General features: G+C 34.8%; 1 protein-coding gene across 3 annotated transcripts; it reads left to right on the forward strand.

The window, feature by feature from the left end:
• The first annotated feature begins 752 nt into the window (after window positions 1-752).
• Window positions 753-8,688, forward strand: LOC110033512 (pentatricopeptide repeat-containing protein At3g46870). Of its 3 annotated transcripts, none has more exons than XM_020737514.1 (3): window positions 753-1,248; window positions 2,227-2,648; window positions 8,219-8,688. In XM_020737514.1, exons 2-3 carry the CDS (start codon window positions 2,262-2,264, stop codon window positions 8,606-8,608), a joined length of 777 nt encoding a protein of 258 aa, XP_020593173.1. In that variant the 5' UTR covers window positions 753-1,248; window positions 2,227-2,261; the 3' UTR covers window positions 8,609-8,688. The 3 variants fall into 3 exon arrangements, with proteins under 3 accessions (XP_020593173.1, XP_020593176.1, XP_020593174.1); XM_020737517.1 differs by having other exon boundaries at window positions 753-909; XM_020737515.1 differs by having other exon boundaries at window positions 753-894.
• Window positions 8,689-15,921: the final 7,233 nt, after the last annotated feature.

Raw genomic sequence — 15,921 nt, forward strand, 5'->3', positions numbered from 1 at the left:
GAGAAAATCGTGAACGACACAACCATAGGAGCCCATAACAGGACCACTGACCATTGGCTTGATTGTCAAACATATAATCCCACAGAATCATATAATTGATAATGCTCTTGTTCTTCAGTTGAAATAATGAAGCAAATAGACGGACAAAAGTGAGCATTAAATTCATACTTTTGTTGCAGGAAGCCAAATTCATTCTCAAAGCAAGGAAAAATATATGAAATTACATACAAAAATCTCTAACCTAGAAAGAAATTGCATGCAAAAATTTCTAATCAACAAATTGCAAATCAGAGAGTCGAATATCACATAATTCAAACCAATCCATCGTGCTTACAGAGTACAATAATAAGGGACGGAAGGGAGGCGGAAGAGTAGTACAACAACGCCGAGAGAGACGGGGGAGAGGGAGAGAAGTGCACTAGAGAAATGATCTAGAGAGACGGGCAAGAGAGAGAGAAGAGGGAGATCCGGAGTTAGGGTAGACGAGACGCCAATGCCAAAAAGGATAAATGAAATGCTGACTGTGGGGTTTGACCGCGGCCTGATTCAATATAAAAAAAATCACAGCTTATTCAGATGATATTATGGAATGATTTTTCCAAACGGTTCAGTGAGTATTTTCAAAACAAGCCTCTCACCGGTTAAGCTGCCCCCAAACGGCCCCCAAACGGGCTCTAAATGAGGAGATCACGGCAACAAGCGTAGGGAGATCACGACTTGGCGGTGTCCGCACGCAATAATCCCCCAGGCTGAAGAGGGAGGTAGCTCGACTTGACACCGGGCGTATAGAGTTCGCAGCTTGAGGCGAACGAGGGAGTTTGCTTGGCCGAGATCTCGGCACCAGGCACGGAAGAGGGAGGTTGCTCGGCACCGGCACCAGACACGGAATATGGAGTTAAGTTGAGTTAGGTTGTCTTTTTTCATTTAACTCTTCCTACCCTAGACGATGAGATGGAGGTGTCACAGAATCACCAAAACATAAATTCACTGCTTCGTGATCATGGTAGTTAATCATTGATACTTTGGAGCCGTGATATCTTAAAAAAGCCCTTCTAAATTCCAGATTTTTGTTGCAACCAATTTAAATATGCAATCATTCGATGCTCACTCCATCTTGTCCGCCCTAACGGGTGCAGCCTCGTGTTTTTTCGATTGCCTAAGTCCTGCCCTAGCGACGTGAGCGGACTTGCGCATCTGTTGCGGTGCTCCGATGACGATCGTCAGCATTTTAGCGTCCAACTATTTTAGGTGAGCTTTCATCCTCTTCTCTATTTTCCCTTTTCCTCCAGCGACAGGTGGAGCAATGTGCCACCATTTTTTTCCTCTGAATCCATGCCCTAATCACTTGACAACTCGCAAGGCTGAAAACTTTAGGAATTCTCTCTTTTAACCACTGCATTTGAGCTGCTTTGATTTTATACGAGATTTGACACTGTGTATTGCCCTTATAAAAACTCTGGCAGATCCATGACTTGTGCATGGCCCGACAAACGAGTGGTTCATAGGGTTTTTCGAGTGAGTGAGGTGACGCTTTTCTAAAGAGGTGAAGTGAAGCCGCAATACTTCCGCCTGTTCTTATGCTTTCTGCGGTTTTCTTTCTCATCCGTGCACTCTGTTATTGATAATGCGTATCCAACTCTATTATTCTTTTCATTTTCCTCTTTTTTTCTGAATCAGCAAGTTCTCTGCTTTTTAGCCATTGTTCCTATGCCTTGATATCGTCTTTAGCCAGTATTGATATATTTTGCCAGTATTGATAGCAAAATTTCTCTACCTTTGTTCTGGCCCTCCTCTTAGTTGCATCCATCCTCTTGATATCGTCTTTAGCGAGGCATCTCACCTACCATTGCCATTGCCGGGTGATAGCACTGATGACGCCTCAGTCGACTTATTTTTCCTTCTCCTTTCAACTGATGGAATTTGTGATTTCATTTAGTTAAAATTGCTTATTATGTTGACATTGGTTAGAATTTACGTTTTGCTGATTTAATTATTGTATGTTGATTTCATACAGATTAGGATTTGGGCATTGAATGCAAATTTTTGTGGAATATATCTGCAAATTACAGTTATACTTTATTAGCATGCATTTATCAATCATTTTATCCATTTTATCTTTTTTTTTTTTTTGAATATCCAATTGAATTAGAATTGCATACCTTTTTTTTCTTAATTCTAATTTTGAACTTTATAAATTGATCAGCAATGGATTTTCATTTGATTAAGGTTTTAGGATTTGAGAAGTAGAGAAAATTCCGTCAATGATGTTACGAGCCCTCTTTCGAGCCAAAAACCCCAATTTCTCTGCTTCCTTTTTTGGAATCCTTACAAAACATCTTCCTCAAGTTTCTACCACATTTAGATGTGGAAGGTTATATGGAGAACCTGTTTTAAAAGTGCCAATCATGGATCTAGAACAACGGCGACGACTCTACCATGATGGGAGGCCGAGGGGTCCACTATGGAGGGGGAAGAAGCTACTCGGGAAGGAGGCACTCTTTGTGATACAAGGAATGAAGAGGTTCAAGGATAATGATGATAATTTGGCTAAGTTTATCAAGTTCCATGTCTTGCGGTTGCTGAAGCTAGAGAAGATCACAGTGCTCAATGAGCTTGAGAGGCAAGAGGAGGTTGGATTAGCACTCAAGGTATGATTTTTGCTAGATATGGGTTTTTATTTTCCTTAATGCTAAGTGTTTAAGAGTTTTTGGGTTATTTCAGTGCTTGTGAGGGTTGGTGGGAATTTAATTTTATGGTTTATTATTGTTTTGTCAGAATATTATATTGCTTTTCTATTTATGGGTGTGGTAATTATGAATAATTCAACTTTGATATTTTTTCATTCATCATGAACATTCTTTTTTGTAGATGTTATTTATAAGCTATTAAGGTCTTGATTCCATGTTCAAAGTCATATATGATGATGTTATCTTACTTCTCATCATCGGACAAGTTGTTGTAGATTTGTGGATATATATATATATATATATATATATTTCTTATTTGCAATTGTGACATCATTATAATTGACCTTATCCTGGGTCGCTATTATGAATCATTATTTTCCATTCATTTTTTTTTTAAATATTGTCTGAAGTGCTAAATATATCATTTTCAAGTCATTTTGAACAACTACTAAGCTCTACCCCTATTGCAGTGGTTAAAAAAGGAATACATTCTATTCTTAAGGGATGGTCAACTTCATCAAGATCTGGAGAGGTCTAACGAGAATCCATGGATGGTGCATTGCAACATATATATTTTTGCATACTTCAAATTATTTTCTTTTTACACTTAATTTTCTTGATAATCACAACTGATTGAGCATTTAGCTGTAGTGCTTGTATATATAATTTCTTGATCTATGTGTACCAATTTGTTCAAGAATTAAAGAATAAATAGAATTGTTTTTTGCTCTCCTCTATGCTTCTTGATTTCTTTTTAGTATCAGAGTTCAAGTTACTCTATCTTATATTCTAGCCATACATATGAAAAATGCATAATGCCCCTTGAGGCAATCCTCCATATTTGAAGTCAAATTTGACCTTGAGGTGATCATATTTCAGCCAACCAAATGGGTTGCAAACAATCTTATTTCAATCACATATCCTAGGCTTAATGGCAACAACTTTCTTCGATCGTCATAGCTCATGATGATGTTTATATGTGATTGAGACAAAGATGATTACATGTTGACATCAGCGCCTTCAGCAAAAATAGGGGACCATGCTTATAAAGTCTTGGAATTAGAAAATATGGTGCTGTCATAGTTTATCAACTATGTGACTGTTGAAAATGGGGAAGAGTTTTTACTCTAGCTAATGAAATTTAGGAAGCTACCAAAGAAATTCATTCAGATTTTGATGGTCATATAAAGTCTAGGAATTTTTATCAACTCGTGATGATGTTTATATGGGATTGAGACAGAGGATTACATGATGACATCAATGCCTACAACAAAAATAGGTGACCATGCTTATAAAGTCTAGGAATTAAAAAATATGGTGATGTCATAGTTTATCAACTATGTGACTGTTGAAAATCGGGAGGAATTTTTACTTTGGCTAATGAAATTTAGGAAGGTACCAAAGAAACTCATTCAAAGTTCGATAACATATCAGAACTCTTCTATATGGATAAAATTCTCCATTAACTATGATGAGGTCCCCCATATATTACTAGGTTCCTCAACTCTCTCAAATGTCAATGACAACAATTGGATTTATTTGAAGTTTGATTGGAAGTGTCAAATGATGAAGCACTATACAAATTAAATTTCGAGAAGAATTAAGTGCTCATTTTGTTTGTGTGACTTAACAATAATCTTATGAGTTTCATGTGACAGTTTTAGGTGCAACACCTTTATCTAATATTATGAAGACATGTAGGAAGTTTTGTGGAAAACTTCCAAATTAGAATCTTTTGTGTGGCCCTTACAACAAAAAAAGTCAAAGGCAACATTTATCTCTTAAAAACAACCGGTCGAAATCCCTAGATTCCAATGTATTCAGCAATGCACAAATATAGGCAGACAAATTTGTATTTCATCATGTTCATAGTCAGGTTAACCCTCAAATTTCAAATAGCACTTGATGTGATAGGAATTTACTCTTTGGACTCAGTCAACCAATATCTATCATGCCCATATTTTAAAATTGTTTCAAGTGATGTGACTTGTTGATTCAAGAGTCTATGTTCATATGGGAGGTCCCCCCTTTTTCTTTAAAACCTTCTAAAATTGCAAAAGAGATCAGTCTGTGAAAGTTTTTGGTGGAACTATAGAATCAATTATTTTCCATCTTTTACAACTCCACTGCCTTATTTGTCCCTTCTTAGATTGCAACCTATTATCTGCAAAAAAAACATATGACAATCACTGCATTGCTAGAATTCGACCCAACCTATTCTTATCTGAAAATTTAGATTCGAGGAAGATGATTGGAACACTAAACTATGTTTAGAACTTGTACTTTTCAAATTTCATAATTCTTCGTATCCTCAATCTTTCAAAATCATATTCTCCAAACAAGTAAAAAATTGTACCCAAAAAAATTATGAATTTTGGTTGCATTGTTATCATTTATTTGTCCTCATTTCATGTATTTTGGAAGTTATTTCCAATAATATTCCTAAAGATCTCTCTTGTGAACTATACCAACTTTCTAAACATATTCGACATCAAAATTCCAGCCTTATTCTCTCATATACTTTAATTTTTGAGGACCCCCTGGAGAAAAAGATGCCACTAGATCTACATGGTTCATCTCCTACATAGATGGACACATCATAGTAATATCAATTTTTTTTAATGAAATAAAATTTTAAAGTTGGGAAAATTTATTGTCAAGCTTAATACAATGACCCAAACACAATTACAAACAAAAAGTCAATTATTGAAGATTGATAATGCTCAAGAATTTTTCACATAATCTTGAGAATATTTTTATCCAACTTCGGGTTTATTCAGCAAAGCTCCTATATTAAAAGATCCCTCAACACAATAGAGTTGTTAATATGAAAGCATATATAGCTTGGAAGTAATTGGCTTCCACATCCCCCTAAATATTATTTGGGTGAAATATCTGAGAAATATAACACTTTATCATATTCTCGACTTCAAAATATATGTCTACAACCTCTTGAAAGTCTATCTAAATACCAAAATTATCTCTAATCTTTTCATGAAAGTATTTGGATGCTCATCCTATTCTCACATTCATTCACATATAGGAGCATATTGCATCCCAAAACTATCAATCAAAAAGGCTATAAATGCTACTCAATTGCTACTAAAGGGTTTTGCAATTTCATAGATGTGAGTTTCATTGAAAACATAATTTTTTTTCTTCGAACCTCAATTTTGGAATCATATACCTAACTTTCTCATCTCTATTCCTCATAATTCCCAAGAAGCCATTGAAAATCTAGAAATCAATCCTCTTCCACTAAAAATCAAAATACCCCTAAAAATAAAATATAGAAATTGATTGTCTACTCTAGTAGCCAGTCAAAGAAGGATCTTACATACAAAAAGTCTAATATCGATTTAATTTTTACTAAATAACATAAGGGAACACGGATCTAGTATTTTTGAGTGCTAAAATTTTTGTAATGACCTTGGGAAACACATTATCCTTGAGAAAAGTGTTAAAAACTAACAACAACTATATTATCCATAACATTACTTTTATATCAGTTTCACACCTAAGTTTTGGACTATTGCTATGTTGATGTCTAGCCTAATGTCTTTTGTATGCCTAAGGGAAATTTAGTTTTTTATTATTGTTGTTGTTAGGTATAAATAGGCTTATTATGTCTCGGGTTAGGTTTATGCATGAGATTGAGTTGTGAGTCTTAGGTTAGGGTTTGGGAGAGAATTCTTAGCTTCCGAATTGTGGGGATTGGGAAAGATCGCCTATCTCTTGAATTGTAGGTGTTTATCTTTGTATTCTTATTGAGTTATTTTGATTATTGAAGAAAATATTATTTTGGCCTAATTTCCATGGAAAGCATGCCGAATTTGATGTCGGATCATATCAAATTTGAGAAAATATTATTTTGCACTAATTTTTTTGAAAAAATGTGCCGAATTTGACATCAGATCGTATTAGTTTAATGTTGAGTCCAAGGACTCCTCACTACCTGGTTATGTTCATCTATATGTAGTGATGGAGATACATGATGGAGATACATGATATTCCATAATTCACCATGTAGCATATGCTGCCACTACCACTAGCACCATACAATTATGTGTTCTTTGGCTAGATATTGATTAAATACAATTATAATGAACGGTGATGATCAGAGGTGAAAACCCCAAATATTTGTCACAGGCGTTCAATTTACCTCGGTGGCAATCAGCTGGTTTCACATCCATTACCACCATGCTGCCACTTTTTAACTCTTGCTAAATGTGTTTCTTTCTATGTTCGTAAGTTGAAATGGTACAAATACAAATGTTGTTGTGCACTGCTAATAGAAGGTTTACCAATTCCATTCTCCAGCCCATCATAAAATCCAACACTGGCTTCTTGCTTGATCTATATTTAATTGTTAACTTTCTTATTTCAGAGGATTCTTACCAAAAGGCTTTTCTTATATGGAGATCTCTTTTGATTAGTTTTTTTGTTACTTTTTCACATGGCTCATCTCTTAATGAAAGGTATGCACGAAGGATCCATGGATGTGGTTGATGTTGAGGAATTGCAAGATTATATAGTCAAGCTTCTTATCTCTCTATTTGAGTTTTGTAACCCTTCTTCCTTCCTCTCTTCTGGATTGTGTACCATTTCTTTCTCTCTCCATCTTCTCCTTCGGTTGTGTGCCCATTCTCCGAGGTTACTCTAATAACCATCAAAAGAAAATGAGAAGAAAATTTTCGTGACTCCATTAAATTACATGCATTTCTTTGTAAGCACAAGGAAACATATTAAGCGTACAGTTCAGCTGAAGAGATGTCAAAAATGCAAGTAGGGCATCCTTTTCTGTAGTGGATAAATATCCTGGTCATCTACTCGTGTGGGAATTTATTTTTGTTTTTGCCATAGCAATATAGAATAAAAAATTTGATGTGCATGCGTATTATTTTCTTTTATTTATTTATTTTTATCTTTTTGAAGTTAAATTAAGGATTAAAAGCATGCAACACAGCAGCTAAATTGCTCATACAGTTGTTTATTAGCTAGAAAATCAAGATTAACAACCAACTGTTTGTAATATCTATGCATTATTTTGTAACATAACGAGCATTTTGAGTGGACACAATTTAATTCGTAGTGTGTTTGGGTTGTTAGTGCATGTTCAAAACTGTTCCAATAACACAATTTAATTCACTTCTTAAATGCAGAGTTGTAACAATTCTAGGGATATTTTCGTGCAACTTGTTATATGCTTTTGGTAGTTAATCACATATTCAGCATTGGACTGAATTTCCGAAACCTTTGATAAGTCTCTGTTTCTGTAACATTTTTTGTTAACTTAAATTGCAATATGTCCTAGCAGTTCATATTACTTGAAAATACACTGTTTTAACATCTTTGTTGTTTTTATGTTGTTGAATGATTAAAGAATAGTTTCTAAGAAGCTAGATGTTCTTGCACATCTCTTGCAATTTAGTTTATTGTGCAGTTCAAATACAGGATGGATTTATTTTGTGGTGTGGCTTCAGTTTGTTAATTGTCTGGTGGAGAAAGCTGACCATATTGAATGTGTGCAGATGTTCAGGTTAATTGAAAAGGAGGACTGGTTTAAGCCAGACGTGTTTCTGTACAAGGATTTGATTATTTCCTTGGCGAAGGGTCAAAAGATGGAAGAAGCTATGCAAGTGTGGGCAAGCATGAAAGAAAAGGAATTATTTCCTGATTCACAGACTTATGCAGAGGTTATCAGGGGATTTCTCAGATATGGTTCGCCAGCTGATGCAATGAATATTTATGAGGACATGAAAAGATCTCCAGATCCACCGGAAGAGTTAGCCTTCAGGATTTTATTGAAGGGCCTTGTTCCCCATCCTCTCTTAAGAAATAGAGTAAAGCAAGACTTTGCTGAATTTTTTCCTGAGAGGCACATTTATGACCCCTTGGATGAGACTTTTGGCATGCAATGAGATATACAGTCTATCCTTATTCAATTTTTTCAGACTTTGAACATTCTCAACTTTTTCATGAAAGCATTAATGGTTTGTTTGTTTTATGGTTATTTGGATGTCATTGTTATCAAATATTATATGTTTAGTTTAGTATTATTATATATTAAATTGATGCTATGGTTGTCATAAAGGGAGACCTAGTGCAATTTTAGGTGGATTGATCAAAAGCGTTAAATTCCTTTTAGCTACTTTAAGAGAGTTTCAGAGGCGATTGTATGTGTCTAAATGATTGATAATATGATAATATTAATATTAATAACTTTATAATTATTATCTCTGAAGTGTTGATTATTACTTAGTATGCAACTATTGATAACTAATTAAATGGATAACTATAGTTAAAAGAGCACAATTTAGAAAATATATAAAGATAAAATGCATCATAATTTGTGCAATAGTTACATTGCACAATTATATTCTGGGTATCTCATTTCAAATGATCCATACAACAACAACAACAACAAAACCTTTATCCGACTAAGTGAGGTCGGGTACATGAATCCTTTTGCTCCATTGCGCCTATGTACTCCATTGCGTCCTATGTACTGTCTTATTTTCATTTAATTCTAATAAATTAAAATCATTTTTTTTAAATATGCCCAAGTCATCCAAGGCCTATCTCTGTCTTTCTTAACATAAGTCAAATTTAAAACATCTACTCTTCTAATCGGATCATCAGATGGTCTGCGTTTAATGTGACCAAATCATCTAAGATGACTCTATTTAATTTTGTCTATCACTGGAGCTACACCAAAACTATCACAGATACATTTATTTTGTATTTTGTCTCCAAGTGTAAAGTCACTCATCCACCTAATCATTCTCTTCTCGGCAACACTTAGTTTTATGCTTCTCTTTTTAAAGGCCAACATTCAGATGCTCTATCGCTCTCACCACCATCTTATAAAATTTTCCTTTCAGTCTAAACAGTACTTTTCTATCACACAATAGGCCCGAAGCATTCCACTTCAACCAACCAACTTGAATTCTACTAATAACATACCCATTAATATCACCATCACTTTGAACAATAGACCTAAATATCAATCCAAGATTTCTGAAGCGTTCACACCTTTTAGTAATTTGATCACCCATAGCTACATTTTTGTCACTTGAGCTACTACTATTAAAATTACATTCCATGTATTCAATTTTAGTTCTACTCAAACGGAGCCCTTTACACTCCAAAGTAGACCTCCATAAATCAAATTTTTTTGAGTCACTCGCCTTATCCATGAGAAGGATATCATCAGCAAAAAGCATAAACCAAGGTACATCCTCCTGTAAGTGTCCAATAAAACTATCCCTAACTAAGGTAAAAAGATATGGGCTTAAAGTCGATCCCTGATGTAAACCAACTGTAATAGAAAAATATTTGGTCAATCCTCGTTCGGTTCAAATACAAGTAACAGTTCTTGTATTTCAAATGATCCATAATTAATATAAAATTTCATTATAATCATTTAGATGATATATAAGAACTTAGGGGTTGTTTAGTTTATAATATTTATTTAAATGTCATTATTTGAAAATGTTTTGTTATCTAGCTGATTAAAATAATAATTTATAAATGACAAATGCGCCTATTTTAAAGTCATTTAGATTTCTGTAAAAGCAGGTGTCATTTGACAGTCAGACATATTCGATTTTTAAAAGATGTTATTCTCTTTGTTGTATCCGGTAGGATGTCCACTATTAGATCCAATCTGAAGCTTGGAATTAGGCGAGAATAGACAATCAAATAGTGTAATCAAGTTTTATGTTATTCATTGTCTATCATTAACAATTTATAATCTAAATAAAATAAAATAAAAATCTATTTTGAAGGCAAAGTAAAATAATTGAGTTACATTTTTGCCTTAGCTCGGTTATTCAGGTTTTTTATATACATTTCCTCTTCTACAACATATCTTTAACCTGAAATATTTGTTTAAAATAACACTAAGCTATAAAAATCAGTAAATGCTCGTACTCATAAATTATAGTAACATAATGAAAAAGAAGATAATATGCATACTAGTTAAATTTTTAAGTATAAGTTCATAATTGATATTTATGAACATGATCGATCAAGATATTTCAAAAAAAATATTTTGTCATACTATATCATTTTCATATCTATATCGGGTTATTTACACTCGACACAAGTGCACCTTATAAAATTGTTTAATTTAAGGTACATAAATGTCAGTAACCTTCTTTATTTACGTGTGTTGATACACTAACGTCCTCCACTAATACAATAAATAATATCATTTTCCATATATGCACACGTGTACTTTAATGTTCCTCATTTAGGGCCTGTTTGGGCCAGCTGCAGCTTATTGAATAATTTATTGATAAGCTGATTAAAAATCTTCTGCTGATAAGTTAGGTGCGATGACTATTATAAATTTTTATTTTTTTTTTGGAAAAGTCAGACCGCTGCCAGAAAGTTGCCACCGCGGTGTGAAAACACTGTTTTTGGCATTTTGAAAATGCATAAGCTGCCAAAACGCAGTTTACCCAAAGAGACAAGGTGCATTTTCAAAACGCCAGCACACCAAATAAGCTACTCCAAACGGACCCTTAGTACCATAAGGGGGTGAATTCTATCATAGTCAGCATGCACATATAAACAATCAAAATAGTCAATGCCATTCTTATTTTTCATAACATTCAGTAGAAAATATAATACCTTGAATTATGCATTTGATGGACATATACAAATATTTGTTATGAGCTTAAAGAGCAGATAAATCAATTTTATTTTTATTTTGTAGTATAAAATATGTCCGAACAATTTACAGAATATATTATAATTAGAAAAGGTCAAATGCTACTATATTCTATAAGTATAAGTACTCACCTTTCAGATGATTTTTATTTGCTTTCAAGTTTTGAAATATCTTCTACGTTAGAATAGCTATCATCAATTTGAAAGTATTATTATTGATAAATTAACTAAATGTTTTGTCTTTATCTATAATTGAAATGTTTAATTTATATTATTCTATGAAATTTAATATGATATATGTCTATTTCAATCCACAACCTAACATAATTTATGTTGTCCTATTTAATTAAATTATCACTTCGTTTTAATATCATAATTTGGCATAAATTTATGAATTATTAAGGCAGTATAATTCATCTTGTTATCAATACATTTAAAAGTAAAATAACTCATAATTAAATTTGTACCTAAATCAATTATTCGAATCAACTGACTTGCCCACACTTTTTTCTTACACGCATAACCGAGCCTAATTTTTCTGCTAGACTATCTGACCTTAATTAACATAACTTCATATTAGCATTATATATGTATATATATATATATATATATCAATTAAATATATATAAATTCCAGTGAACAACTCTAACACATACATTTCTTTCGCTAAGCTTAGTTCGGTGTCTCACACGGCTCAGTTATGGCATGATCTTCTTTCCTCTGCTTCGGTTTCCTCCTGCTCCTGCAAGAAACCGCTCAGTTCACTTGCCTCCTCCTCCTCCTTCCTACACGTTCAAAATGTACACCTAGCTTGTTCTCTGCTACGCACGAGACAACTCGCGCATGTTGCTTAGTTCAACCTCTTTTCACGCATAAAGCTTCTCAACTTCGGCCAAACCATTTCACGAAACGACCTCACACCACAGGAAAAATTGTCCTTCCCGATGCTGCTCATCTATTCCAGCTCTTTGAATTCCTCTTGTACGAAGCCTCCCGACAAACCCTTGTGAGTGCTGTTCTTTTTTCTCCCCCTCCTCCTCCTCCTCCTCCTCCTCTAGTTTCGTTCTCATTCACTAGTCTGCTTCATTTCTTTGCTTTGAGGGACACTTTCTCCTTATAAGGAAACTGTCAAGACATTTCATTCTTATTTGAACTGACCCGCTCTTTAGGTAAAACTTATCGTTATTACTATAATAATAATAATAATAATAATATTATTATTATTATACATAGTTGTTACAACCACAAATATTGTGTTCCTCTCGGTGGATTTATGAAGGGGTTCTATTTCATTGAGGAAAGAAATTGTATAAGCTAGTTTGTTGCAATTTTATTATGATTGGTGTTACTCTCTTTTTGTGAAGACTTGCAATATGTTTGTTATATGAACCATGATCGGCACAAGAACACAATTTTTGGAGCAAGATGACACACATATTGTATTAATTCTTCTAGAATAAATTGTGGTATCAAAATTCATGTTTATGCAAGCTTTGAAGGAGACAAGCTGTTTATACTTTCATTGTTGTAGAAGAGAATCAGGACGTCAAACAACCTCTTAAAGAGGTCCAATCATTATTGAAGCATTATGAGGACATATTTCCCTATAACATACCCACGGGATTGTCTCAAATGCATAATGTACAATATGCTATTGGTCCCATTCTAAAGAAAATCGTCCAGTGTCACCTTACATTCCGCATGAGGAGTAGGGAATATGAAGAGTTGCAATGACAAATCATCTAACTAATGGTCAAAGGTCCGATCAAAGTGTAGGCCAATATACCTTCCCTGTTTTTCTTGCCCCTAAGAAAGATTATGCGTGGTGAGTGTGAATTGATGATTAGGTCATGAATAGAATCTTGATCAAATATACCTTTTTTTCAATCCCATGAATAATTGATCTCTTTGATCAGCTTCATGTCTCTTACAAATATTTTTCCCAAAGTTAGTATGTGGAGTGGGTATCACCAAATCTTATAATGCTTGGGGATGAGTGAAAGATGACATTTAAAATGATGGACAAATTGCATGAATGGACGGTTATGCTTTTTGGTCTCTCTCCCCAACACGCTATTACTTCATGCAACATATGATCCAAGTCTTTCAAACTTTTATTGACAAAGTTTATGGTGGCTTATTTTGATGAAATTATGATTTGTATCCACATTTTTAATGATAATCTACGATACCTTTGCTAGATCTTCAATGCTTTGTGCATCCAGCGGTTGGGCATCAACTGAAAGTAATTCCACTTATGAGAAAAAGGGGTCGAGATGGATGCACCAAAGGTCATGGCTATCTTGGAGTGGCCAACAATAGTCATTTTCTGACATGACTTTTCATGGATTGATATTTTTCTACTAGTACATTTTTCAATGTTTCAACTCCTTTGCTACTTTTTTTTATCAAGCTTCTGAAGTAGGATAATTTCAGTTGGACCCACTGCACACTAGTTTGTAATTGAGGTCATTTTTTTAGTCTCCACGTAGCTTTGGTAAAATCTTTGAAGTCATTCATGATGCCTCCAGTATAGTAATTGGTGTTGTTTCAAGTTGAGGAAGACATCTAATTGCTTTTTTCATTGAGAAATTAAAAGAGGCATGGAGAAAATATTCCACTTACAACATGGAGTACTATGCCATGCTTTAAGCATTAAATTATTTGAGCCACTACTTACTAGCCAGTGAGTTCGTCTTATTTATCAGAACATAAGGCCCTTAAATAATTGCTTTGTCGAAAAAGGTCATCATGCACGTGGATTGATGGCATATGCTTTGAGATAGAGACACTTGTTGCTCAATAGACTCTAGAAGAATGTGTTGGGATTCATTACAAATTATTGCTAAAAAACTTATCCATTTCATTAATGACTTGGGCTTATATAGAGCATTACATTACTTACAAATAAATCCTTAGGCTTCTTCTATTTACAAATATGACCCTGTATTAGATACAAATCTCAACACTCTCCTTCAAGATTAGCAAAAGATGTCCACTAAGCCCATCTTTTCACATAACTTAGAAAATTGTAATGAGCTAATTCTTTTGGTGAGGCAGTTAGCTATTTGCTCTTCAGTGGCTAAATGCTCCAGTCTGCTATTAACCTTTTCCTTGAGGAAGGACCTATCAATCTCCACATGTTTGGTTCAATCATTTTGCACAGTGTTGTTGGCGATGCTCATCGCAGACTTGTCGCACCTGAACTTCATTTGAGCTTCTTGGTCCCATCTTGAGCTCTACCAACAATTCTCTCAGCCACTCCTGAGGTCGTGACCCTATACTCTACCCCTACTATTGACCTCGCTACTACTGACTATTTCTTGCTTTCCAAGAGACCAAGTTGCCCTATACAAACATACAGTGTCTAGATGTGATCCTTACGAACATGCAGTGTTCAGATGTGAACCTCATGTCATCCGTACAACTCACCCAGTCAGACTCACAATAGCCCTCAATGCTTACATATCTATTCTACCTAAAGATCAACTGCTTCTCTAGTGCACTCTTTAGGTAACTTAGAATTTGATATACTGTATCCATGTGACTCTGCATGTTCGTAAGATTCACATGGATCTTGCATGTTGCGACTCCTTGGATCAAGCATGTTGCGACTCCTTGCACTTACTACAGAAGATTTATCGGGATGAGTGTGACTCAGATAGATGAGACGACCTACCAACCTCTGATACCTTTTGCAATCAACTCGCTCTCCTACCTCTGCTCTCAACTTTCCCTTTTGCTCATTTGGTGAAACTGCAGGTTTGCATCCCAACATGCTCATCTCTGAGATTGAACAATCCCTCTACTCCACGAGCCATCTCAATTCTGAGGTAGTATCTAAGTTGTACCAGGTCCTTCACCTCAAACTCTTTGCCCAAACTTGTTGAAATTCAACTGAGAAATCTCTCCCTCATCATCCCCTATGACAATCATATCATCCACATACACAACAAGAATAGTAATGCTACCATCATGTCATCGAAATAACATTGTGTGGTCGACATTGTTCTGATGATAGCCCACACCTATCATTGCTTTTCTGAACCTGCCAAACCAAGCTCGATAAAACTGTTTCAAACCATATAGTGACTCATTCAATTTACATACCTTACCCACCATTTGGTTCGTGTCAAAGCCTGAGGGTACCTCCATGTACACATTCTCCAGCAGATCTCCATGAGAGACGTATTCTTCACATCTAATTGGTGTAATCTCTATTCACCATTCACAGCCAGAAAAATGAGTGTCCTGACTGTGCTCATCTTTGTCACTGTTGCACATGTCTCATTATAGTTGATGTCATACATCTAACTATACTCTTTCGCCACCAATTGTGCTTTGGATCGATCAATCTTCCTTCTGGTGTTAGGTTCATTGTGAAGATCCATTTGCACCATACTGCCTTTTTAGCTGCTTGTAGCAATGTGAGCGCCCATGTTATGTTATTATCAAGAGCACTAAGTTCCTCTAACATTGTAGCCTTCCATTTTGGATTCTCCAGAGCTACTGCCAACTCTGGTTATGGAGACTGTCAAAAGATGTAATGAATGTT

This window comes from Phalaenopsis equestris, unplaced genomic scaffold, assembly GCF_001263595.1.
Source record: "Phalaenopsis equestris unplaced genomic scaffold, ASM126359v1 Scaffold001205, whole genome shotgun sequence".
NCBI lineage: Eukaryota > Viridiplantae > Streptophyta > Magnoliopsida > Asparagales > Orchidaceae > Phalaenopsis > Phalaenopsis equestris.